At 37.1% G+C, this 25,043-nt stretch overlaps 2 protein-coding genes across 3 annotated transcripts; both read right to left on the bottom strand.

Moving 5' to 3' along the window:
- Positions 1-449: 449 nt before the first annotated feature.
- Positions 450-10,414, bottom strand: LOC140135760 (dickkopf-related protein 3-like). The gene is made up of 6 exons (XM_072157375.1): positions 10,298-10,414; positions 9,765-9,849; positions 7,613-7,884; positions 5,007-5,256; positions 2,671-2,818; positions 450-2,147 (listed from the first exon to the last, which is right to left on the bottom strand). Exons 1-6 carry the CDS (start codon positions 10,412-10,414, stop codon positions 1,967-1,969), a joined length of 1,053 nt encoding a protein of 350 aa, XP_072013476.1. The 3' UTR covers positions 450-1,966.
- On the bottom strand, positions 10,411-24,978 carry LOC140135759 (cystine/glutamate transporter-like). Of its 2 annotated transcripts, none has more exons than XM_072157374.1 (10): positions 24,469-24,978; positions 19,271-19,396; positions 18,488-18,587; positions 16,000-16,044; positions 15,264-15,387; positions 14,785-14,888; positions 14,331-14,427; positions 13,942-14,091; positions 13,051-13,234; positions 10,411-12,426 (listed from the first exon to the last, which is right to left on the bottom strand). In XM_072157374.1, exons 1-10 carry the CDS (start codon positions 24,905-24,907, stop codon positions 12,335-12,337), a joined length of 1,461 nt encoding a protein of 486 aa, XP_072013475.1. In that variant the 5' UTR covers positions 24,908-24,978; the 3' UTR covers positions 10,411-12,334. The 2 variants fall into 2 exon arrangements, with proteins under 2 accessions (XP_072013475.1, XP_072013474.1); XM_072157373.1 differs by lacking the exon at positions 24,469-24,978 and adding an exon at positions 21,839-22,376.
- Between the last annotated feature and the right edge of the window lie 65 nt (positions 24,979-25,043).

Raw genomic sequence — 25,043 nt, 5'->3', positions numbered from 1 at the left:
GTTCCAGTTCAAGTTATTTATACCGTGTCACCTATAATAAAGTTCCTATGGAAGTAATATTATAACGTTTAACTGAGGATGACGCCTCCAATTATATTTTTAAAATTCCGATTTTTACACGATTATTGTAATGTACCATGATTAGTAGAACATAACGAGTGAATGCTAACCCTAATCATTATTCATATTTGACCCTATAGCCCTAATTCTGACCTTTGCTAATCCCTAACTCTAAAATTATGCTACATATACAAAGATAAATAAACCGGGGAGTGCACATTCAAGATCGTGGTGCTTGAATGAAATAACGATTTTCTTTCTTTCTTTTTATCTCACTTCTTGGGCTGCAAATTAAAAGGGCAAGGTATCTGGTATCGATTTATAGAATTACGTAAATGAAAAATTGTTTTTACACACAAATTGATATCTTCCTTTTTGACAATAATACGTTCAGTAGCCATAGTCCTTTTATTGAAAAAAATAAACTGATTTACTTATATTTCGATTATAATAGAAATCAAGTATATTCACTGATTAATTGATTAATAGAAAGAATTTGAAATACGGTAAAGATTCGCCTAATGGCGCACTTGGGCTCCTTTACCTTGGGGGTAAATTTCATGTGCAAATAGAAAACTCCCTCTTCTGAAACCCTACAAGAATTTGCTGTCGTAGTTCGCGTTAGAATATGACCGTTGCTAGGTTAACTGGATCACGCTTTCTTTGCTACGAACCACTGATCGAAATGATCACAACACAAAGCCTATGGCATATCAAAATTCGGAACAGGTGTATGAGCCCAGACTTGGAGCATTAACCAGTAGGTACTAACGTGCACTACGACAGCGAATTACGGATTTGTGCCCTTATTTGCTGGTAGGAATTTTTCGGGAGGGCACTTTTAGGTTGTGCCTTGTCAAAGGGTCCCATACCGCCAACAGGCGAACCTTTACGGTATGACAATTTCCTTGTTTTTTCGAAATGGAGGCATTGTGAACGATAAAACTTCCTAAATTTTATCATTATTTGATTTTAGAATCAACTCAAAGTTCACACATCGACTGCTGGGAGAACAGAAAGGTTAACTACTAAGGTTAAGTGAACATTTTTGTGCAACAAGTAGCCTTAGCAGTCAATATTTTAGTGCAACAAGCAGCCTTTGCAGTCAACATATTTGTGCACCAAAGCAGCCTTAGCCGTTAACGTGTTTGAGCTCCAAGCAGGCCCGACCGTACGCAGGATTTGTTTGAAGGGGGGGGGGGTGCTGATTTTGAATTTTTCAAGAGGGGGGGGGGCGATTTTGTGAAAAGTTGATTTCCTTTCCAAGATTTAGACCTTTTTTACCAAAAAAGCGTAAAAATCTTATTTTTGTGCTCGCTACGCACGCAAATTGTGATATTTTGGGACTTAGTACACTTTTGCAAATTTGAGTTCGAGTATGTTGATAGTATTAGGATTTAGGCTTAAATCAAACGTAACCATGCACTGCAAATAATAGGTATTGCTTAACGGTTGAGTAAAAGGGAAACGAGCAACAAAATGAGTGAATTGAACTCAATGTTGATTATGATGTACTCGGAGTCATATTGAGTAATATTTTATTCAATATCGTGTTCCATTTGACTCATTTTGTTATTCTGCTCCCTTTTTAGGGACATTAATTATTTTTTAATACAATTTTTTTTATTTGAAGTGTGGTGACGCCTATGAAACATAAATATTCGTTAGACCGATATTTAATTTTTGGTGATTAACAAAATACATCCGTCAGTTTTAAAGACTCGGACAGCGTAGAGTTGAAAGGTCGATTTGCTTACATCTTACAAATTACATCTTTAGCCCATGCAAGATGTAATATTATCTTATTAATAAATCGTCATTTATTAATAAGTGAATTGTAATAATGCTTTTTCTTCATAAAATTAAAAATATATGTGACATGTTGTCGTCATTCTCTCCCAGCTTTTCACCGTTTCACAACAATGTTGGATGATGTTGTTGTAACATCCTCGGTTTCATCAGCAACTTCATCAAATACACCTTGAAGAACGCCCTCTGCCATGTTTTCAACAGCTTCTTCTTCAGCGTTTGCAGAACTTGGAACACATATCTTTTCTCCAGTAATGATATCCAACACGGACACCGCACTGTATGTCAAATGAAAATTATTAGTACGTTAAAATTTTGAATTGAAAATCAAAACTTTATGTGTAGTCAGGCCAAAATTAGAGACTATTTTATATTTACATTTTTTAGAGGTCTTTCGTTAATGGGTGTGTTTCAATTATAGATACCCACTCCACGAACCAAGACTATTTCCGAAATTTTAGTTAATTTGCGAGTTGGTAAAAAAAAAAATGCCAACTGATGCTGAGAAAGTCGAGGATGAGGCTGAGCATTGCGAAGTGCCTCTGTAAGGAGTGGCGAAGGGAACAATATATATAGACGTATTGGACAATTTGCATTCATTTGATGAAAACGACTGAAAGTTAAAATTTAAGAGGTCGGTCACCCACCTTTACACAGTATATTTGTGGGGCCTGAGAGCACATCAGACACGCTAAATTGTATTCATCGCTATTCGAGCCTTTAATAATGATGTCCTAAAAAAGTTACCCCCATTTTAATGTTATTAGCGCTCTAACCCTTCATAGCTATATGATGACTCACCTTTGCACTGATCTACAGAATAGTCCCTCTTCACATGGACAAGAGATGGCCGGTTTAACATCTAAACCAAGGAGCGTATTCAAGTATGATTTTTGGTAATCGCTACACACAGCGCCCTCTGTTGAATATGGCTTACACACAGAATGACCTGAAAAAGACAGACATGCTATTATAATCCTAGAGCGTGTTTCTACATAGCGAAATACCGTTATCGAAACGGTATGGAACCGTTATTCACTCCTGTGGAAACAGCCTCCAACGCCTTTTTGCAACGCCTTTTCAACGCCAACGGAAACCTCGTTGGAGTAGGTTTTTGCCGTTGACGAAGCGGGTAGATTTTCTGTAGAAACAGACCGAAGCGGTAACTTGCCGTTCATCGATCAAAATCAGGGCAAAATGGGTGTTAATCATATAAATTGGACAGACGACATGATAAGGCCAAAAAAAAATATTGTGTTGCCCTCAAGTGGAAAAATGGGAAATTTGGGTAGGACGGTCGGATTATTATTATTTTTTTTTAAACCTTCAGTTTTTAAAAATCCCCTCAAATATTAAATAATGCTTGTTCAATTAGGGGACATTTGTCAATTTTGACTTATGGATACCTGTTAGACAACAATTAAAGACTAGTCTTACAATAAAATATTAATTTTAAGTGAAAAACATTGAGTTTTGAACAAATCTGTAAAAATCATCATTAAAAAAAAAAAAATTGCGACCCTGATTTTTCAGGATTTACGGTAGGACGGTTGAGGGCAACACAACAATATTTTTTTTGGCCTAAAGGCTTTAATAACAGCCTGGGCAACAAAACAAGTTCCAACTTTTTTAAATAATAAAAAATCCATATTATTTAAAATATGCATGGATGGCTCAAAGAGGAACGCAGATGCGTAAAATATATAATAGCACATTGTGTGTTGCATGCCCCCAATGTGGCGCATGTATAGAGGAATCCAACGACGAGCCAAGTCATGGTCAGGATTTGGTCGGCCATCTTTGGGTAGCCGCTAGCACCAACCTGGTGTTTTGAGCGCCCTATTGTGCAAATAAAAGCCGCCTAACACCTAGAGATGATGCAAGGACGAGGAGGGTTAATAGAATAATACAATAGAGATAATTCCGCAGGTAATCCCGTCGCATCTATTATACACAGTCCTTTTATTCGCAAGTACATCCATTTGTAGCGTTTGATATGGTGTAGTTAATCCGATTATTATGTCACTTCAACAGCGAATATACCATGTAGAAGCTGTGTGTTTTGCCGAAGGGAACTGTAGGGCCTATTGTGTTGTAAACTTTAATCATTCTTTTGTCTACCTGTGTTTTTGCGGAAGATGTAAAACGGGTGATGGAATGCAGTTTAAAATTTCCGCCAAGGCCGAATCAGTTCACATTTTGGGTGCATTGTAGCCGACGGGTACCCAACTAAAGGCTGCTAGTCAGGTGTAGGAATGCGTGGATTTGGATTCGTCTATAGTATCTCGATCACACTACGGAAATCAGTAATAAACACGCTGGAATCACCGAAGGGAATTTAATGCTGCGAAGGATGCTGACCGGAGTGGAGCAGGACGCGACTGTTAGCTAAAGAAATGCAATTTTAGAATTTTATTACGTACCTAAACCAATGTTTAGGCATGTTAGGGTCACATGACGTCATCCAGCTTAGACGGTATGAACACACCAACGGCAAAATCCTGTCTGTGGAAACTGCAGCTTAAACGGTAAGATAACGGTAAGATACCGTTATCCATTTAGCGGTAACTTAGCGGAGCGCCTAGTCTGCTGATATATACTGCGCACAAAAATATCCGAGCACTTAAAACAAAAGCAAAATCTTAAAGACACTCAACCTAAAGCACCAAATAAAGTAATCAGTAGATGGGTAATTTTGTTCTTACCGGTTATTCTAACGGGTTCATTATAGCGTGGCAGATTAACTCTCACTCGCCCAACTCATAATTAGCGTGTTTTGAGAGAAGAGTCTATGTAAATTTTGTCATTATTGAAATGCTCTCCTTCTTTATTCAAATTGATATAGTCTGGGAAAACAAAATCGCATTGTGCCGATTGAGGTATCGCAGAACAAAATTGTTTTAAATGTTCGGATTATTTTTGTGCGCAGTATATATACAAAATGATGAGACGAAGAAGATGTGGGTTTGTTCTTTTAATCACGGACGTTTGCACTTTAAGGAAGGAAGGAAAAAAGGAAGACAGAAAGAAATCTGTGATAATGAAGATATATAGGAGAATAAACTATGTAACATCAAAACAACCGGTGCGCTAATACGTTTCGTGAATTGTTAACCAAAATAATAAACGACACTTACCATCAACTACAGCACAGCAATGTAGTTCTAAACAGTCTGCGTTGGTTTTACATGTTGTTCCAGATTCACCAGCTTTAATGTCTTCGCTACACTGCCCCCACGCACAAAGTGCCGTCTCACCGCAACATTGGTCGTTATTGTAGCAGGGTTTGCCTTCGGTAACACATTTAACGTTGCTGCAATGTCTTTGGCCAAGGACAAATGGGGTACAAAATTGACCTTCTTCGCAATCGCTGTCTTTTGAACAAGGCTGTAAGAAGATTCAGGGAATCACCCCAGCAAACACAAAACGTTTTTGACATCATTCGCAAAGGGTTATAAAAGGTTGTCAGAAAACGTTTAAATGTCGGGTTATATAAAGGGTATATAAAGGGTATAAAACGTTTTCATAACATTAAAAAACATTTTTTGATAATATATTGCCCAGTAAACACAAAATGTTTTACAGAAAACGTTTAAATGTTGGGTTATATAAAGGGTATAAAAATGTTTTAATAACATTCCAAAAACATTTTAGAAAACTTGATACAAAATATTCTAAAGAGAATAAAAATGTTTGCTCTAAATATTTGCAATAACATTTGAAAAACGTTTTAATGACCTTTATATAACCCGACATTTAAATGTTATTAAAACGTTTTGAAAATAACATCTTAAGAACATTTCTGTGTTTGCTGGGTGCAAATATTTTAACATTATGTTATTTAAGCGTTGACAAAATATTTGGCAAAAATGTTTGAAAAAAATGTTTACAATAGCATTTTGCAAACATTTTAAAAATATTGTTGTTGCGTGTTTTCATACAAAACGTTTTAAAACGTTTTCATGACCTTTATATAACCCGACATTTTAATGTTATTAAAACGTTTTTACCTATACCAAAAGCCAAAATATAACTTATTTAAAACGTTTTTAAAACGTTTTTGTGTTTGCTGGGACAATACTTGTACTTTGTTAATTTTTACATAATAAAATAAAATGAAGAATTTGCAACAACACGTCTTTCTATAGTGTTAAAACACCAGGTAAATACAACCACAAGCTTAAGTGGTCCATAAGCGCTCCCATCTGAGTCAGTCATTTCTGAAATTCAGAATAATAAACTTTCACCTCTAACGGTCTTGCGGTTCTTGAGATATATTTCTTGACAGATTTGCTCTCAGATGTGGTGATGTGACCTGGTTAATGTAATTTGATCATTTAAACTCTGTTTACATTTAAAGGGGTACTACACCCCTCATTAAATTTGTGTTTATTTTTGCATTTTTCTCAAAAACCGATAACACAGTGGTAACAAAAGTTATGTATATTATAGGGGCAAGGAATCCAATTACTACACTGGAATTTCAGTGACTCAAGACAAGCGGTTTGTTATTTATGATAAGAAATAAGGTACCGTGAGGATGTACCTTATTTCCTATCATATATACTGAACCGCTTGTCTTGAGTCACTGAAATTTCAGTGTAGTCATTGGATTCCTTGCCCCAATAATATACATAACTTTTGTTAACAGTGTGTGATTATTTTCTGAGAAAAATTCAAAAATAGTCACAAATTTACCACAGGGGTGTAGTACCCCCTTAAAGCAATTTTATTAATGATGGGAATCCTCTGTCATGTAATCAGGCTCATTCAATAACAAAGTCAGTGAGGTCTATGTCCTATAAAACACACAAAATATTAGCCTTGTCAATGTGTGGCTACCCGACTGGGCTGTGAAAAAAGTCAAACATGACAAAAACAATCCAAAACCTAAGAAAACCACCAAGACCAACGAAGCTGATAAGTCCAAAGGCCTTGTTGTGGTCCCTTATGTTGCGGGGCTTACAGAACGCGTATCACGTGTTTTTCGGAAACACGGTTTCTCAACAGCCAGCAAACCACATAGAACATTACGCAATATGTTAGTCCACCCAAAGGACAAATTAGACCCCCTTCAAAAAGCTGAAGCAGTTTACAAAATCCCATGTGCGGATTGCCCAAAATCATACATTGGTGAAACGGGACGCTCATTTGGTGTAAGACTCCAGGAACATCAAAAGGAGGTGCAAAAGTTTGAATTTAAGCAATACACCAGGGCGACTCGCAAATCCTCCATCGCGGATCAACACAATCTGCTATCACTGACCATGTTGTGGGCACAAACCACAACATTGAATGGGATCAGGCAAAAGTTATAGACAGAGAGTCGGACAAAACTACTAGATGGCTTTAGGAAGCTATCTGGATTAAGAGGAGAGGTGACAATATTCTCAATAAAGACGAGGGGGCCTACAAGTTACATAACATCTTTGACCAACTCATCACCACGCCCCCTATGGCGTTCGCCAAAAGGACAGTGAGCAGTGGTATGGGTTGCCAGTCTGAAGAAGATGATAGATTATCATAGAAACGTCACTGAATACGTGAGTAAATATACCATCTTTTACTACTGGATTTGATATAATGAACCTTCAAAACCATTTTAACAATAATCCAGATGAACTTGTTCAAAGATACAAAATATTATAATTTTTACATTACTTTTTAAAAAAATCAGTGATGTTGACACATAAGACATCTTGCTTGATTTCTTCACAAGCTACAGTACCCTTGCATTTCTTACCCTCTCGTCACCATCTCCTTCGATGTCGCTCTTAATAAGCCCTAGCAACGTCCCTCCATCCTGTCCATCTCTGGCATCATTAGGCAACCAATGAACGGAAGCATTGGTTCGAACTTTGACCCCATCTACAGTTTCTATACCGGAATCGGATTTGGTAAACTCATCTTCAGGAAGGCCGAGTCCATCGCCAATTATAAAATTTACGAGTTCATCATATTCGTCAGTATTTAGTCCAGATAGAAGGTCTTCGATATTTCTAAGCGGAGAGTCATCTGATTAAAGTCAAGGAAAAAATATTGCGCTCCTGTAACATTTTCCTGGCACTGCTCTTACGTATGCATCTTGTTTGAGTCTGTATATCTACTTCGAGTCACCGGTACTAGCTTTGAAGTTCAGCGTGTCCTGCGTTGGCTTGGGGTGGTTTCGCGTGTGTACACATGCGGCATGTTGATCACGCGCGTAAAGGTATGCACACGTACCAAGTGATGCTAAGCTAACGCAGAACACGCTGAACTTCAAAGCTAGTGTCGGTGACTCGAGGTAGTTTATTATTTCACTCATACATAAATTCTAGACAGTTCATTGGTTGATTACCATTTATCATTTTTACTATCACCCTCTCCGTGTGATAGTCTTTACCATCATGTGCTCTGCCGTAGTGCGCCTGCGCCAATCCGTGCGCTGACTCTTGGACTCGCCGATTTAGTTATGAGGTGGACCCCAAAATGTGAAGTATATCAAAGCAAAACATGGTGTTATCATGGTTATGTTGATGAAAAAATGTATTAATTTTCCTGCCTTAAATAGTATTTTAGTAATGCATGAGTGATATAAAACAAATATTAACTGTCTTAAATTCGTGTAATGGTCGAAATATAATCACTCGGTGAAAGATGTATTGTTCCATGAAACAATCCATCTTTCACCTCGTGATTATATTTCGACCATCACACTCATAGACAGTTAATATTTGTATACTAACAGATGGCGCATAAGACATACATAACTGCTGTTATATTGTTTGAATATCCTGACAGTTTCTCCCTTTTGCTTCTTTTTCTTCCACCGTGTCCTTAAACTGAACTCTATTTGTGGGCACATTCCTGTGCTATCAAGCTGTACTGACTACTGGTCATACGAGACCGTTTTCTCAAGCATGGGGGCACAATGCAATAGGTGTTGCAATGTCTGGGGCTCAGTGACACAGATCCGTGTTATTATCCCTATTTGATCACTGAGATCTTTAACTGACCTATTCCAGGAAAGAAAGAACAGTTTACCATGCAATTAAGTGTTACAATAATAAAACAAGACAACAAATAACACAAATCCCGACCGACACACACAACCCAACTTGAAAAAAGCAAGGGAATGTGCCGACATGGGATTCGAACCCACGACCTTCCGATCTCTTGATGGACGCTTTATCCATAATAGGCTACCAGCTCCCACTGATAAACGGTGGTTAAAACTGGGTCTAATATAAGCAGTCGAGGTATACAATACACACAAACAAATATTACGCAGGAGATCAATACTGATGCTTAGTCAACTCGTTACCCCAACATAGTACAAGTAATGTAGGCAATGGGGCTACGTATCCTGCACAAGATATGGGGAACGAATGCTCGCTATATGAGGAAACTGAATATAATTAATAAGAAAGAAAGAACAGTTTACCAACCCAAAGTGTTACAATTAAACAAGACAACAAATAAACACAAATCTCGACCGGCACACAACCCAAGTTGAAAAAAGGCAAGGAAATGTGCCGGCATGGGATTCGAGCCCACGACCTTCCGATCTCTAGACGGACGCTCTATCCATTAGGCTACCAGCTCCCACTGATAATCGATGGTTGAAACTGGGTCTTCGGTGGATATATCATCAAGCACTGTTGCCTTTCCAGCTTGAAGTGTGCTGATTGCAGATTACAACTCCTCAGAAATGTCTGTAGATCCATGATCTGCGACGCTAGAGCACATGGTGCGATATATCCTCGGCTTATTTTTCTTCCTGGTGGTCTTTGGAGTTTTCCCATTCTTGACTGAGTAGCTGATACACATAGCCTCGTTTGTGTGAACATTCTTTATTCTTCATAGATATGTAAAGAGGACTTTGAGAGGGCTCTTACAAGGCTAGACGTACTCACCTTCAAATTTGGCTCCTAGCACTTCTTCAAGTCCTGTTACAAAATCGTTAAAATTACGGAATCCAAGAACCTCGGCCCCAAGCATCTGCGTAATTAAGAAAAAATAATTATTGATAAGTAGCAAAAACAACGTGAAAAGTTCTCATTTGTATAGATTACTGGAAAATAGATGTATAGTTGCCTTTTTACTCAGGACCCAGCAAAATACAAACCGTTCTACGTACATGAGATGCAAGACGTAAAACACATGCATTCCCCAATGGCTGTTGAATTGCCTTTGAGTAAGTCGCCAGGTTTCCATTCATTTATTCAAATTGGAAGCTCAAACCACTTCAAGCACTGCCTTAGAATTACATAGAAGATTTGTGTGCTTGCGACCAAGTTGGGGCAACTCAAACACACCATTGGGCTGTGTAATAATAATGGTACTACTTTCTGAAGTGGTGCGATTTCACATGATTTTATTGTGGTCACTTAAATCAGGGAAGTGAGACGTCCCTGCTTAAATCAATCATGATTGTAATAGTACCTACCGGTGTATCCTTGCTGCTAACATCGACCTTCTCTGTTGTTACGCTGCTCAGAACAGTCGGAATAAATACATTCAGAAAAGCAGCATATATGGACACAACCTGACCAAAAGATGTCATCTTTGACCAGAACAGAATTGCTTTATTTACTTGCTGTTACATACAAAACAAAATGTGCTATACCAAACGAAAAACAAAATATATAGCAATGTAGACAAAAGTTCACACGGAAAAAATATAATTATGATGAAATCGATTACAATATTGGCACGTAGTGTATAGTGACATACGGGGTCAAAACAGCTGTGATTTGATTAATTAGCTTTATATATATCACTGCTCGAACGATGTTTTAAATATTCGCTTTCATACATTTGAGCAAATTTACTAACTTTAAACAATTTCATTTTATTTTCAAAATAATGGTTGTCATTAATTATGTATTAATTCAAATTGAATCATGTTTTGATTCGAACATTTTGTATTTTTCTACCGATATTTACAAACACTAGGATCCACAACATGCTCATCTATCAGGGGAACAGTTCTTAAACCCCAATACATTTTTACATTCATTGAATGACCTTTGGGTACAAAAACTCATACTCTGCAACTTGAGGTCAAATTTCGCACTATGATTATGTAATTGATGTTATTGGACTATGCCATTGGGATGAGGCTCTCGTGGTCCATAGTGAAAGCAGTATTTGCCTATAAAGCAACAGGTGTTTTAAATGACGTGTTTATAAAGAAATCGATCACAATTTATATCCGATATACAGGAAAGCAAAGAGTACTAATTTACGAAATGCACATAGCATAGTGGTATATCGTGAGTTATCCTAGGAGGGGGGGGGGGGAGCACTGACCATGAAGAAGGGTCTTATGGGAAGGGGGCACAAAACGTTTTTGAGCAATTTTGAGCAAGATTCTCTAAATTTACAAATCGATCGATTGGGGAGGCACGTGCCCCCTCCCGTGCAAAAATAAATTAATAATGTATTTAAAAATATGTCAACAAATGAAGAGTAAATATAAACAATGACAATAAATACACAAATTATTCCATTCATTTGATATGTCTACCAGATATCCAGGTATCATTTGTAGAGATCAAAATTACTTCATGCCTCAACATCCTCCTTAATCAAGTGGAACTTGACTTACTGGTTGGCATGCTGCATATCGAATAAATGAGTACATGAAATATTCAGGCGCTTTCTTACTATTCATATAGTCCTAGCCAACTTCCATGTCCATCATCACGGTATACGGTTTATTTCTATTAGAAATCGAAGTGTATTTTTCAACGACTTTTCAATAAAGCATGTGCTTACCAATTTCAAGCATGTATCTGTCCTTTCACATTGCTACCTTCCTGCACAATGGGCTATTCCATTTAAAATCCACACTACCCCTGTGGAAGATTTAGCTAAAGTCTTCCACAGAGGGAGTATAAGTTTTGAATAGAATAGACAATTGGGTAGCTTGAATTTGAAGTACTCACTCCAGTTGTGGAAGATACAGATAAAGCCATAATCTAGGGGGAGTATGAGTGTCAAAATGATTAACCCTGACCAATTACATTTGAAAAACATACTCCCCCTGTGGAAGGCACTTCCAAAATCTTCCACAGGGGTAGTGTGGATTTAAACTGGAATAGCCCAATGGATTAAACGCTCAAGCATTATTTCAGAAGGCCCCATTCGAAAACAGGGGCGAGTCAATATTTCAGAAGGCATCATCAGAACACATTATTAATTGCATTATTATATAACTCAAACGTGAGAGCAGCGTAGCACAGCGGTAAAAGGTATTTGACTGTGGGGCAAGAGGTCCCCGATTCAATTCCCGGAGAGAACCAATATCAAAAATGTATTGTCCGCTCTCTCCTTTACTGGCATTTGAATTGTCTAATTTTCTAAAATGTCATTGCCATCAACAGTAGTAGTGAAGCAAACAAGCCCTTCCAGACTCATTCCGTGAATTTTATAATATGACATTTAAGTTGAATAGTGAGCAAAGGATATATTATGATTTTCATTTGATATCGCTTATAATAAGAAATGTCTTTTCTTCCTCTTCTTGGTGAATGACGAACATCAATTTTTGCATAAACAACGTTACTTTACCTGGAATGAGAACAGAGGGAGGGAAAGCAGAGGGAGGGAAAGAGAAAAAGACATTAGCGAAATTCTTAACACAAGTAACCTCACCCTAAACCTAAGGAAATAATTTAAAGTTCACCAATCGCTGTCGATATATGGACATATGACAATGAGGATTTTGGACCACAATTTCAGATTTTCTGTGAGTTTTGCGCTCTCTCAGATTGAAACTTGAAAGTTAAAAGTAGCGGTCTTTAGTAATCATAAATCCAAACAACATTACGGTTCCCGATCAATGATTTCAATAGATATAGTTTTGGGGAAAATGGCGCATTACATTCCATCAATTTGCAAGAAAGGTCGTACTCCAAATCTGGAGAGTGGCCATATTCCATCATTTTAGCTTCAATATGGCAATTTTTTTGTACCATAAACTTATTAGGTCGCCAAAAGGTCCTAGCTTCACTATACTTTTTTTTTCCAACCCCATCCCCCGGCCCCCAATTTCAAAAAGAAATCTACGTCACTGGAACATTGTTATTTTGAGAAACAACACAAGACTAAAGCTTTCTAAAATTCTCATACTGCTATCCCAGTATTTACAAGATAACTGGCATGTACCATTACATTATAAGACGTAACACTTACCCATTAGTTTAAGAAACCAAACAGGTTTTTCCCGCCAAAACCATACTACGCAGACGATATAGAGAGGAATGCCTATGATACTGATAAGGAGTCCAATACCGCACGCTAGGGGGTCTTTGAAAAATGACATTACCACAATGAAGATAGAAAGGAAAATAAACAGGATTGGTACAATCAGAGGCACCTGTAAAAGAGCAAAAATTAATAATGTTTAATTATGGATCTAAATAAAAATGTCTATATCAATATAATATGGCAGCCAATAGAAAGGATATATAACGTGTGATCACGGCATACTGCGGAATCTCAGATAATAATTTAAAAAAGAGACTTTTCTATTATAAAGACTATCGAGGCGACGTTATATTCAGTGCGATGCAAAGCTTTTTTATCAGTGTCATTACCCGCGCGCGCGTCGAATCGCATTAGTAATAATTTCATTTCATTTCAGCTTATCTACAGTTACTACCGCAACTATTACGGTATACGACGTATAGGTGTTGCCGATAAATATCGATTACTTTTTGCCGCATCTCACCGCAACCCGTCGCATTTCCAAGTTAAATTGTATATAATGTTAAAATACTGCATTGCATTATCGCGCTACGCATATGCACAACGCCTAGACGTTGATACAAAAGCCTCAGCACACCTTCATATAATATGTGAAATGTAAAGGTCTTGAGATATGTAATAACATTGAAAAAGTCTCAAGTAAAAGGTAATTTCCATCAAAATTGTTGTCAAAATACTGAAATGGAGGTCTCAGTGTGAGTTCATAACCCTGTAGCCTTTTGGGTGTCTTTTAAGTCCCATGAAATATGTGTGCACAAATTAGTGCATCTTATGTTCTAGCATGTAAAGTATGCCTGCCTACACGGAGTCTCCTACCTTAAAAGGACGATGTAAGTCTGGATATTTCCATCTGTAGTATGGTATTACTGCTACCGAAATAGCAAGAAATATCCACCTGCTAACACTCATGTAATTGATCAGCGTGTAAACATTATCCCCAGATAACATCATTAAACACAGAGGCAGCTGAAATGCAAAGCAAGAGAAAGTGGGTACTTCAGTCATTTTATTTCAGTCGTTTTATCATAAAACTAAACGTATGAAATATAAAGTAACTAAAGAAAAAAACCCATAGAAAAATCGAGGGATGAGCTCGGGATGAGAACCAGAAAACCTTAAATCCCAATGACATGTTCCCGCAAATATGAGGAAATTGTGAGAGCAGGTCATTGTGAGTTCAACCCTCGAAATAATGTGTTCCTTACCAAGAGAGCAGCAGCAGGAAGAGGCGATAACCACCTAATGTGTATCATGGAGAGAAATTCAGGCAACATTCCTTCTCTGGATGCCGAATAGATTACCCTATACAAAAAAATAAAAAACCAAAAATAAAACCAAAAAAACAACAACAAAAACCCCACAAAAAACAAAAACAAAACAAAGAAAAAACAAATAAACAATATGAGAACATTGAGGCAACATTCTTTCTCTGGAAGCAGCAAAAGAAATCTATAATGACATTTTGAGGCAACACACCTGTAGATATCATGAGTACATATGGTGGTATGCCTTCTGCCCTTCTCTGAACGCAGAAAAGATAACTCTATCACGAAAACAAGTTATATGGACAGATATGCAGGCAACATGTCCTCTCTTGATGATCACAGAATAGAATACTTTGAAGGTAGTAAACATGCGAACAAAAGTCCTACAACTTACCTAGAAGCTGCAAATATGACGCCATTAGTTGAGCCAATACATGAAAGAGCGACGCATATCTGAATGATCCACGACCAGGAGCCCAACATCGGGAGAGCAAAATCCTGTGAGAGGAAAAATTAAGGAATAAACGATGTCATACCACGTAAATAAGTCAGCATTACAAATGTACTTCTATTTCTAATGATTTTCTGGGTCGACCCTAGTATCTTCTCTTTTCGAATAGCTCTGACACTTTAACGTTAACGTCCACATGGACGACTCTTCTTTACACGAGACCAAATAATAACAATAATAATTATGAAACTAGGATATACAAAACCTTGTTTTCACTTAGCACTAAAAGTGCTCAATATTAGCAGTTTAAGACATGCTACACAGTGCTCAATATTAGCACTTTAGTAGAAGAAATGGGTTGCTACGATAATCGTGATCAATTAACTATTCCTTGTTACAAAAAGTAAAGTGCATATTAATACCGATGCAACAGCCTTTGATGTCAATAATTCTTCTGGCGACAGCACCGTGAAGTAGGCAACATTGGCCAGGATGTAGATTATAGTCACAATAGTCATGGATATTATTATGGCAAGTGGAATATTTCTGAAAAAGAAAATAGGAGACAGTTTTAATGAAACTAAGGCGCAACAACCTTTTTGGTCCGAAGAGGTACCGATGGCACTTTTTATCGTACCCAGAACATTTGTACAGTGCATTTGTTTTTTTATTTAAATGATAAACAATAACATTATGCAACTGTTAATTATTATGCATGATACAATTTATTACATCTCCAGGGAGTGATGTTAAGAGTCATCGGTACCTAACCGGGCACCAATAGTTTTATAGGCCGGGACGGAGCTACGTCATGCCGGTGAAAGCAACCAAGTGCGGGTGAAAACAACTTGCGCAGATCAATCAAATTAGGACCGTGCGCCCACTGCGCATCACAAGCGTTAAACGTAGCGCCGAGTGCGTACTTGGAATGTTTTGTTTTTGAGTTGCAAGTTGCTAGGGAAATTTGCTAAAAGTAACCCAAATCCGCTCTCTCCTATAGGACCAAATTGGATGTGGTGCCTAAGTAGACCGCGTTTAATATACTTCGCTCGTTATTAGCCTACATGGTGCAAATAGCTACAGATGGGGTTTACCCTCTAGTGGATCTATTAAGAGCTCGTCCAACAAAATATTTGGACTGTCATGAAGATGACTCACCTTGATGGGCGTTCCACTTCTTCCGTTACTTGTGGTAGAAAGTGCCTAAGTATTATGAAAAAAAGTAATAATATTATTAAAAAATAATGATTGTTTTGTGCTAATACGCCTTACAACGTCAGCTAAATACTAAGGGGACTTCTTGGTATTTGCATATAAGTGCATCGCGCTTTATACTAGAACGATTTTGCATAAAACCCGACTAATATTAAGGGTGGTCTGAACCCTGGAATTATGGAAACTTTCGGGCTTCATAACTGCTAAATTATTAGTCTAAAGAATATAAAAGTATACATTTTAGACTGGAAATGACTTGCTGAATTCATCTGTGAGGTCAATTTGGGCCAAAATGCTCATTTTGGAGAAAATCCCAAAAACAGGTTTTTGGCCCAAATTTTCGTGCAACGTAACAAAAAAATTGTTTGGCCAAAAAAATTTTTTTATTAATTTTTAAAAACTAGATAAAAATATCTAGGGACCGTTTTTTAATTTTTTTTAATTTTGACCAACTTGGAGAAATTTGCACCAAAAAGTTACAAAAATGCAAATCATAAAAAAGCCTGATTTTCGCCCAAATTTCAAATATTTTTGGTGAAGTTGGTCAAAATTCAAAAAAATGAAAAAACGGTCCCTAGATATTTTTATCTAGTTTTTAAAAATTAATAAAATTTTTTTTGTGGCGAAACAATTTTTTTGTTACGTTGCACGAAAATTTGGGCCAAAAAACCCGTTTTTTGGGATTTTCTCCAAAAGTGAGCATTTTGGCCCAAATTGGACCTCACAGATGAATTCATCAAGTCATTTCCATTCTAAAATGTATACTTTTATATTCTTTAGACTAATAATTTAGCAGTTATGAGGCCCGAAAGTTTTCATAATTCCAGGGTTCAGACCAACCTTAATTTACTTCATATTTGACTGAGACCAACTTTGGAGAGAATCTGTGGCTAAAGATCTATAAAACACATCCATGTACAAAGTACTTACATTTTATGGAGACTCGCATTTCGAAACCTACTTGTCTGGTTTCCTTGTCATGAGTGATGACTTGATCCAGCAACATTGGTGTGGTGTTTCTAGCAGAAGTAGTGTTTCTAGAATTGTTCAGAATCAATTATTCATAAATGTGACTGAGGATGAATGCTGCGCCAAATTGGTTGTTCATTGCTCACTGCGACGAATCCATATGGATTCTCTTTATTATCTTATCCATCTTTGATATCTTTCATCTTCTCTATGGAGGAACTCCATTCAACCTCAATCACATTTATGACCATATGATCCTGAACAATTCTAGAAATACTACATCTTCTAGAAACACCATCAGTGTTGCTGATCAAGTCGTCACTCATGACTAGGAAACCAGACAAGTAGGTTTCAAAACGCCAAGTCTCCATAAAATGTGAGTACTTTGTACGTTGTATATTTTATAGATCTTCAGTCAAATTCACTCCAAAGTTGGTTACCTCAGTCAAATGTTCTCCGTTCTGATAATACATTGTCCCGTTAATATGAATGCCGCAAAATGAATATAAGTCATGAAGTCACTACGGAGCCTGACAAATGACTCGACCTAAAACATCTGTGAATCGTTGTTGGAAAGCATGAACGCAAAGCAAAATATTTTTTATTGTTCTAAAAGAATGCTTGCTCATCACAATAACAAATTTTGATCGAAAAAACCAGTTCTATATAACTTTTACAGAGCTTCGAGTCAGCAAAATTCAATGGGTCGCGCAGTGTTATTTATTATGCGACGGTTGTGCAAAAACATGCGGACAACAAATAAACACAACGAGAATGCCGCTGGCGGAAGTGATCCCCTAAAGTAGTCGGAAATGTGGGGTAAAATTGTTATGTTTAGGGTGGTACTACACCCTTGATAAATTTGTGACTATTTTTGCATTTTTCTCAAAAACAAAAAATAAATAACACACTGGTAACAAAAGTTAATGTATATTATAGGGGCAAGGAATCCAGTTACTACACTGAAATTTCAGAACCTCAAGACAAGCGGTACGTTATTTATGATATTAAGCTAGAATGTACCTCATTTCTTAACATATTGTACCACTTGTCTTGAATCACTGAAATTTCAGTGAAGTAATTGGATTCATTGCCCCTGTAATATACATAACTTTTGTTACAAGTTTGTAGTTGTTTTTTGAGAAAAATGCAATATTAGTCACAAAATTTATTTCTACAATAGAAATGAAATTTCTACTCAATTTATTTTTAAAGTTACAGCTATTTTAATATTTGACATTTTTGGGCAAAAATGGAAAAAAATCACGAAAAACACATTTTAACCCCAAATAACTCCTATATGTGCCAAGTAAAACGTGGGAACTTTTTGGATATTAATTCAGACATATATTTACTCTTGACCATGTTATGTTTTCATGTAGTGCCCAAGAGCGGACTACGGAAGTGAAAGATAAATGCTCATGCCTCATAGTCTACACCTTTTAAAAGACTTTCAACTTACCACCCAGCATATGCAAATAGTCCAGAGTAGAATGCCAACGGGATATTGCCAATGTCAAGATTGTCACTTTTGAAAGCATTTTCAAAATTTGATGTATGGCCTGTATAGTAAAGAAAATGATTGGTAAATCAATAAATCAATCAATCAATCAATCAATTGATAAATAAATAAATAAATAATGACTACATTTTGATTTAAAAACAAATCGCGATATAATACATATTTTATGGCAAATTTAACAGTCCTCGAAGTAAACTTTATAAATCTAATGATATGTACTTAAAGTGTATGTAGCTGGGAGGAAAAGCCGCCCATCATATGAAATAGATAAATAAATAAATAATTACTACATTTTGATTTAAAAACAAAATTTAGCCTTTCGAATTGAAGATAAACAGTTTTTCCCCAACAATCCTATTTTTCATATCAGAAAGACATTCATCGTAATATTCAGAATGCAATTTGGTGTGTCTTAATGTGCTCTCAGGTACCACAAAAATACTGTGCAAACATTACTATCCGATTTCTTCACCCTATGGGCACTACCGGCCAAAATATCGGCTTCCGAGAACTACTTTAATTGGTATACAAAGAGGACTATATCATGTATTTAGCCAATCAGAGATATGATAAGAATAGTCAGTATGGCTGACAGGGGATAAAGCTTTAAAGTACCAAGTGATCTAAAAGATCTATTTTGATTGGTTACTGAGATGATAATATCATATAATAGCTTATAATCAACCAATCAGGGGCTCTGTAAGAAACGCAGGAGAATAATACCTTGACAAATTCGTATAAATCCCAGGAAGATGATGAGTACGAGTCCTAACACCTTAGCAGCTGATAGTACTACTTGCAGACGGTATGTTGTGGGCACGCTGTATACATTCAACGCAAATATAACACCTGCAATGATCAAAACACATACAGGGTGTCCCTGTAAGAACTGTATCGTTGGAAACGTAATCGTTTGGGTATTTTAACGCCAAAACTAAAAATAACTAAATACTTGGTGTGGTTAATGAATAAATCAGCTATCACATACTTGACAGGCTTGAAAATGAGCGAGTTTCGTAAAATTCTTTTAATTCAAAGACGGAACGGTCAATTGTCAAAATTCAAAAAGTATGTGATAGCTTATATGTTCCTCAACGTCACCAGTTATTTAGGGGTGGTGCAATAATTATGTGTACCCCGGGGTGAATTCTCAAAATGGTCTGCCAAAAATCGCTTGCCCCCCCTTTGGCCGTGCCAAAAACCTTTGCCCCCCCTTTGACGTGCCAAAAACCTATGCCCCCGCCCTTTTGACGTGCCAAAAATCGTTGCCCTCCTTACACATGCAAGATTTTGGGGAACCCGAATTTAAAACCTTAAATTGTCTTAACATATAATGCGAGCGCAGCGACAGGAAATTTTGCATATTTGAACGTGTTCGTAACGTTTTCCTACGCCTTTAGGGCGTAATATAGAAACAGTGCCCAAAATATCTGTGCCAAAAATTGCTTGCCCCCCCTTTCGACCTGCCAAAAATCGCTTGACCCCCCTTTCGACCTGCCAAAAATGCTTGCCCCCCCTTTTGGCCTGCCAAAAATCTTTGCCCCCTATAATTCACCCCGGGGTACACATAATTATTGCACCACCCCTTAGTAGTACATTTGGTTTATGCTTTAAAGTACCCCCCCAAAAAATCAGTTTCCGACGATACAGTTCTTTCAGGGACACCCTGTATTCGACTGAATTCAATTAATCATTAATTTGCTCTTTTAAAAATGAAATGCCAATGTATTGTGAGGTTGAAGTTACCATGGTTACCACAATTCACACACACGACATATCAACTTTAAGTAAGCCAGTTTAAAAAATGTTAAATATGCTTAATGCATAGTGATGTTGGAGTTACCACAATCACGACAATGCTAACTTGACTATTACAATTATGTGAAATGTAAAAAAGAAAAAAAAAGTTATTTTTTATACCTGAGTCATATTCTGGGTCCTTATCATATCTCGAATTGCAGTGGCGATTTCATTTTGACATGGTGGGGGGATTGGGTTGGAAAAAAAGTTCTTGAAATACAGTGAATCCAGCACCTTTTGGCGACAGAATATGTTTATGGTACAAATGCGCGCGAAGCACACATTTAAAAATTAAACATTTCAGTTGAAGTGAAACTGATCAAATATGGTGCAAAAGTGGAATAAATTCGCGCGAATGGGCAAATATGAGGTTACTTTGATCAGAAACCCACATACAGGCTTCAACATTGGGGGATGATTGTATGGATCACCCGCTGGCAAAATATTTGGGGGGGGGGGGGTTATCCCCATCCCATCTACGCCTGTGTCGAAATGCAAACAATGTATAACCTCCGATTGGTGTCAAATGAAATATGAAGAGAATTTTTACAGTTCGAATCGTATTCCTCGACGTACAACATTTATTTTAAATACTGTGTGCTCTATTCTTTAAATAATACAAGCAAACTTGCGATTATACACAGTTATATTTTACTTCATGATCCAAGTATCCAAACAAATCGTAAATAGAAACGTTAAAGTTGTAAAGTTGAAAAGGTCAAAGCGTAATGTCAGGTAAAATGGTAAATAGTCCATTTACGCTCTGGTATGTAAGGTGAAAGACAAGTCACTGGATTGACGCATCCCACTCATTTATTTATCATGTTGATTTCCTATACGTTGGTCCATTTGGATGATATATAATACCATGATGATGTTATGATAGTAGCGAATTGAAGTTATTATTCAATGACCGGTGCCCTGCACCGTTCTGGCAGAAAATCAACTTCCAATTATTTTGAAATTATCAATCCACACGAAATAAATCTAGATATTGTTGACTTAGAACTCAATTGGCATTTGTAATATCCAATTTGAAAAAACTTGTAAGTTGTAGGTGGCATTTTTAGCGAAAATGAATTTGTGTGGATTGTAAAATCGTAATGTCATTTCATTCTGCATATTTTAAGCTGATATTTAAGTGTCAAAATTAATTATTTTTTTAAAATTAAAGTAAATAAGCGTCATAAGTACACACCGAATTTCCCAGTGAGTCACGTTTTATTCAGTGGCACCTTGCCATTGATACTGCTATAGAAAGTCGTAAGTGACACTAACTTTTTTACACTAACCACTTCACCCGTGATCCTGGTTGCGACTGGAGTTCCGACCCCTCAAATTGCTTTATTTCAAAATTTGAATCTCGTGAGTTTAGTACGAAGCAGCGAGTACGTAGCTTTCCTCAAACATATCAAATAAGAAGCCATTCTATATATTAAACAACATCATTTGTCTTGCAAAACGTAAAAAAACATTTGTTCATGGACTTACATAACATACAAGCAGCTAATAATTTGACAACGATTTCCCCAGTTTCATCCGTCATACTACAATCATCCCGAAAAACCGCCAGTAAATAATTGCCCATTGTCATAGATACAACAGCAGCTGAAGCTGGACGGACGATAGCAACAAAAGTGAAAACTCTAAGGAACGCCAACATCTTATTAAATCCAATCATTATATACATGAAATCTCCTCCTGATCTTGGAAAAGTTGTACTTAATTCGGCCATGCAGAGTGCTCCGAGCATTGACATAACACCACATGCTGTCCAGATCATCAGCGCCCATCCTACCGAACCACCTGTGTTCTGGAGAATACCTTTAGGAGATATGAAGATGCCGCTTCCAATGATAGGACCTATTACCATACCAACACAACTCCATAGGCCTAGTTGACGTTTCAGGACTACGACATCAGACGGCATTTTGAAGCAATGGCAACATTAAAAGTCTGCTATTCTTTTGTGGTGTAAAATTATGGCTCAACGTGTGGGCCGAGTGAATAGAACCACTGCTTTGACATGTACACAGTGTAAACACCTCAGTGTAGTGCAGTGACTTCCGAAAAACAAAAGTCCTTTTACTTTCCAGTGTTTGAAAATGTTTTTGAGCCCGTATCGGGTCGTGCCTACCTGTCATCGAACTGGTAACTGGGGCCCGCTGTTTAATAAACCCGCATTTTCCCTGTTACTGTTCTTTTCACGCTTGAGTCTTAGCTTTACCAGCGAGGTGAGTGCGTATGCCCTAAAAGCATACTAAACGCCGCTACAAACTTTTTTAGTGCATGTAGAATATTCGATATAACATATCTTCGTTATTTGACCAAATTATCCCACTCTGTCGCAAGTAAATGATGCAGTTATTGGCTGCTGGTTCTAATTATGACATATCTGTCTTTATTTTTGTTGAAGATATATATATAGGGTGAAAATAACTAGTACTTTAATTATTTTGCGGTCTGTAAAGTTCATATTGTATCTTACGGTCCCTCGAATTATTTTATTTCAATATTTGAAGAGCTCAGTTGACTTTTTGAGAAAAACAGCTTTTTTTAATTGTGTAATTATTACTTGTTCGATTTGATTCATTTTGGTTTTGGATAAAGTGTTGATGAATAGAAACTAAAAGAATAGGTTTGGTAAAATGTTCCAGCCTTCCTATTTATTTTATTATTTCTTTTATATCGCGCCTTTTGTGGATGTAAGCCTTGTAAGGCCTTTTGCAACTAAATAAATCCACCCCTTTTCTAGAAACCACCTTTGCAATCAAATTTGAGCCCATTTGTTTACACTACTTTATGTAACTCGACTAATGCTTTCAAAATCAAAATGAAAAATTGAAATATCCCATTTACTTTTTTAAATTATGAATTGTTAATTAATAGTGAGCCAGAAACAGTTCTTTTTGGTTTTAATAGTTTAAAGCTACTATTACACATCAAAAATTAAAACAAAACTATTTTATATTCATATACGAGTGGATATTCATACGTAGTGGTAGATAAAATGATTAAAGAGTTTAACTGCAACACTACACTATTTTTCGCTCACCTGGAACGTTTTCACTAGTTCGACTAGCGTCTTCAGCAGATGGTGATGCTGTGATGGTATCTTGTCTACGATCGGGATAACCTTCACTGATGACGTCATATGATTGACAGAATATGATTGACAACCTGCTGATGCCCAGATGGGGGGGACTACATCGTAACATCCTATGACGTCATTCTGTCAATCATATGACGTCATCAGTGAAGGTTATCCCGATCGTAGACAAGATACCGTCACAGCATCACCATCTGCTGAAGACGCTAGTCGAACTAGTGAAAACGTTCCAGGTGAGCGAAAAATAGTGTAGTGTTGAAGTTAATCTCTTTAATTATTTTATATTCATTTTAAGTTCAGATTTCCGGAAATTCCCTAAGATTTCCCAAACGGGAAATATACGATATCTCCGGAAGGGAAGGTGATCTGAAGATCAAACAACCTCCAAAATGTGTATTTTAACCCACACTATTCTTATATCGCGCCTTTTGTGGATGTAAAAAAAAAAGGCCATGCTAATAATAACTTAATTTCAGCCAGAGGTGGATGTAATGGCTTTTGCAACTAAGCTCTTCATTTGAATCTCGTGACTTTAGTACGAAGCAGCGGGTACGTAGCTTTCCTCAAACATTTCCAATAAGAAGCCATTCTATATATTAAACAACATTTAATTATATAGGTTAATACATGCGTATCACTTGTTGGGAATGAAATTGTACAAAATAATGCACCCGTACTGAGATGTTGATGCGTCTAATGCACGAGCCCCGAAGGGGGAGTGCATTAGACGCATCAACATCTCAGTACAAGTGCATTATTTTGTACAATTTCTCGAACAACAAGTGATACGCATTTATTAAACTATTTCATACACGAGAAAAAAAATCCCGTGATTTTTGCATTTTTATAACAAAATTGTACTACGCGGAGTGCGCGCACGTGCAATTGTACAACACTTATGCACGGCTAGTAATTTACTAACGGAGGCTCTGCTTGGTTCTCACTATCTAGGAGTGTATGAAATTTACTTAAACATTTGTCCTGCATAAAAACATTTTGTTCATAGACTTACATAACATACAAGCAGCTAATAATTTGACAACGATTTCTCCAGTTTCATCCGTCATACAACAATCATCCCGAAAAACCGCCAGTAAATAATTGCCCATTGTCATAGATACAACAGCAGCTGAAGCTGGACGGACGATAGCAACAAAAGTGAAAACTCTAAGGAACGCTAACATCTTATTAAATCCAATCATTATATACATGAAATCTCCTCCTGATCTTGGAAAAGTTGTACTTAATTCGGCCATGCATAGTGCGCCGAGCATTGACATAACACCACATGCTGTCCAGATCATCAGCGCCCATCCTACCGAACCACCTGTGTTCTGGAGAATACCTTTAGGAGATATGAATATGCCGCTTCCAATGATAGGGCCTATTACCATACCAACACAACTCCATAGGCCTAGTTGCCGTTTCAGGACTACGACATCAGACGGCATTTTGAAGCAATGGCAACATTAAAAATCTGCTATTCTTTTGTGGTGTAAAATTATGGCTCAACGTGTGGGCCGAGTGAATAGAACCACGGTGTATCCTTCGTGTAAGAGAGCACGAAATATAGATAGTGGGAATACT

The sequence above is a fragment of the Amphiura filiformis genome, chromosome 16, assembly GCF_039555335.1.
Source record: "Amphiura filiformis chromosome 16, Afil_fr2py, whole genome shotgun sequence".
NCBI lineage: Eukaryota > Metazoa > Echinodermata > Ophiuroidea > Amphilepidida > Amphiuridae > Amphiura > Amphiura filiformis.
This window is presented reverse-complemented; position numbering and strand designations above follow the sequence as displayed.

What these genes read in the sequence shown, in the direction of transcription:
- LOC140135760 (XM_072157375.1), bottom strand. Translation starts at nt 10,414, where the DNA reads ATGACATCTTTTGGTCAGGTTGTGTCCATATATGCTGCTTTTCTGAAT. An exon ending in TTAGCAGCAAGGATACACCG is followed by an intron (nt 9,850 to 10,297) that starts GTAGGTACTATT and finishes TTAATTACGCAG; the next exon opens with ATGCTTGGGGCCGAGGTTCT. An exon ending in TTGCTGTGCTGTAGTTGATG is followed by an intron (nt 2,819 to 5,006) that starts GTAAGTGTCGTT and finishes TGTCTTTTTCAG; the next exon opens with GTCATTCTGTGTGTAAGCCA.
- LOC140135759 (XM_072157374.1), bottom strand. Translation starts at nt 24,907, where the DNA reads ATGCCGTCTGATGTCGTAGTCCTGAAACGGCAACTAGGCCTATGGAGT. An exon ending in GTCATATTTGCAGCTTCTAG is followed by an intron (nt 14,428 to 14,784) that starts GTAAGTTGTAGG and finishes TTTTTTGTATAG; the next exon opens with GGTAATCTATTCGGCATCCA. An exon ending in ACTTACATCGTCCTTTTAAG is followed by an intron (nt 13,235 to 13,941) that starts GTAGGAGACTCC and finishes GCTCTTTTACAG; the next exon opens with GTGCCTCTGATTGTACCAAT.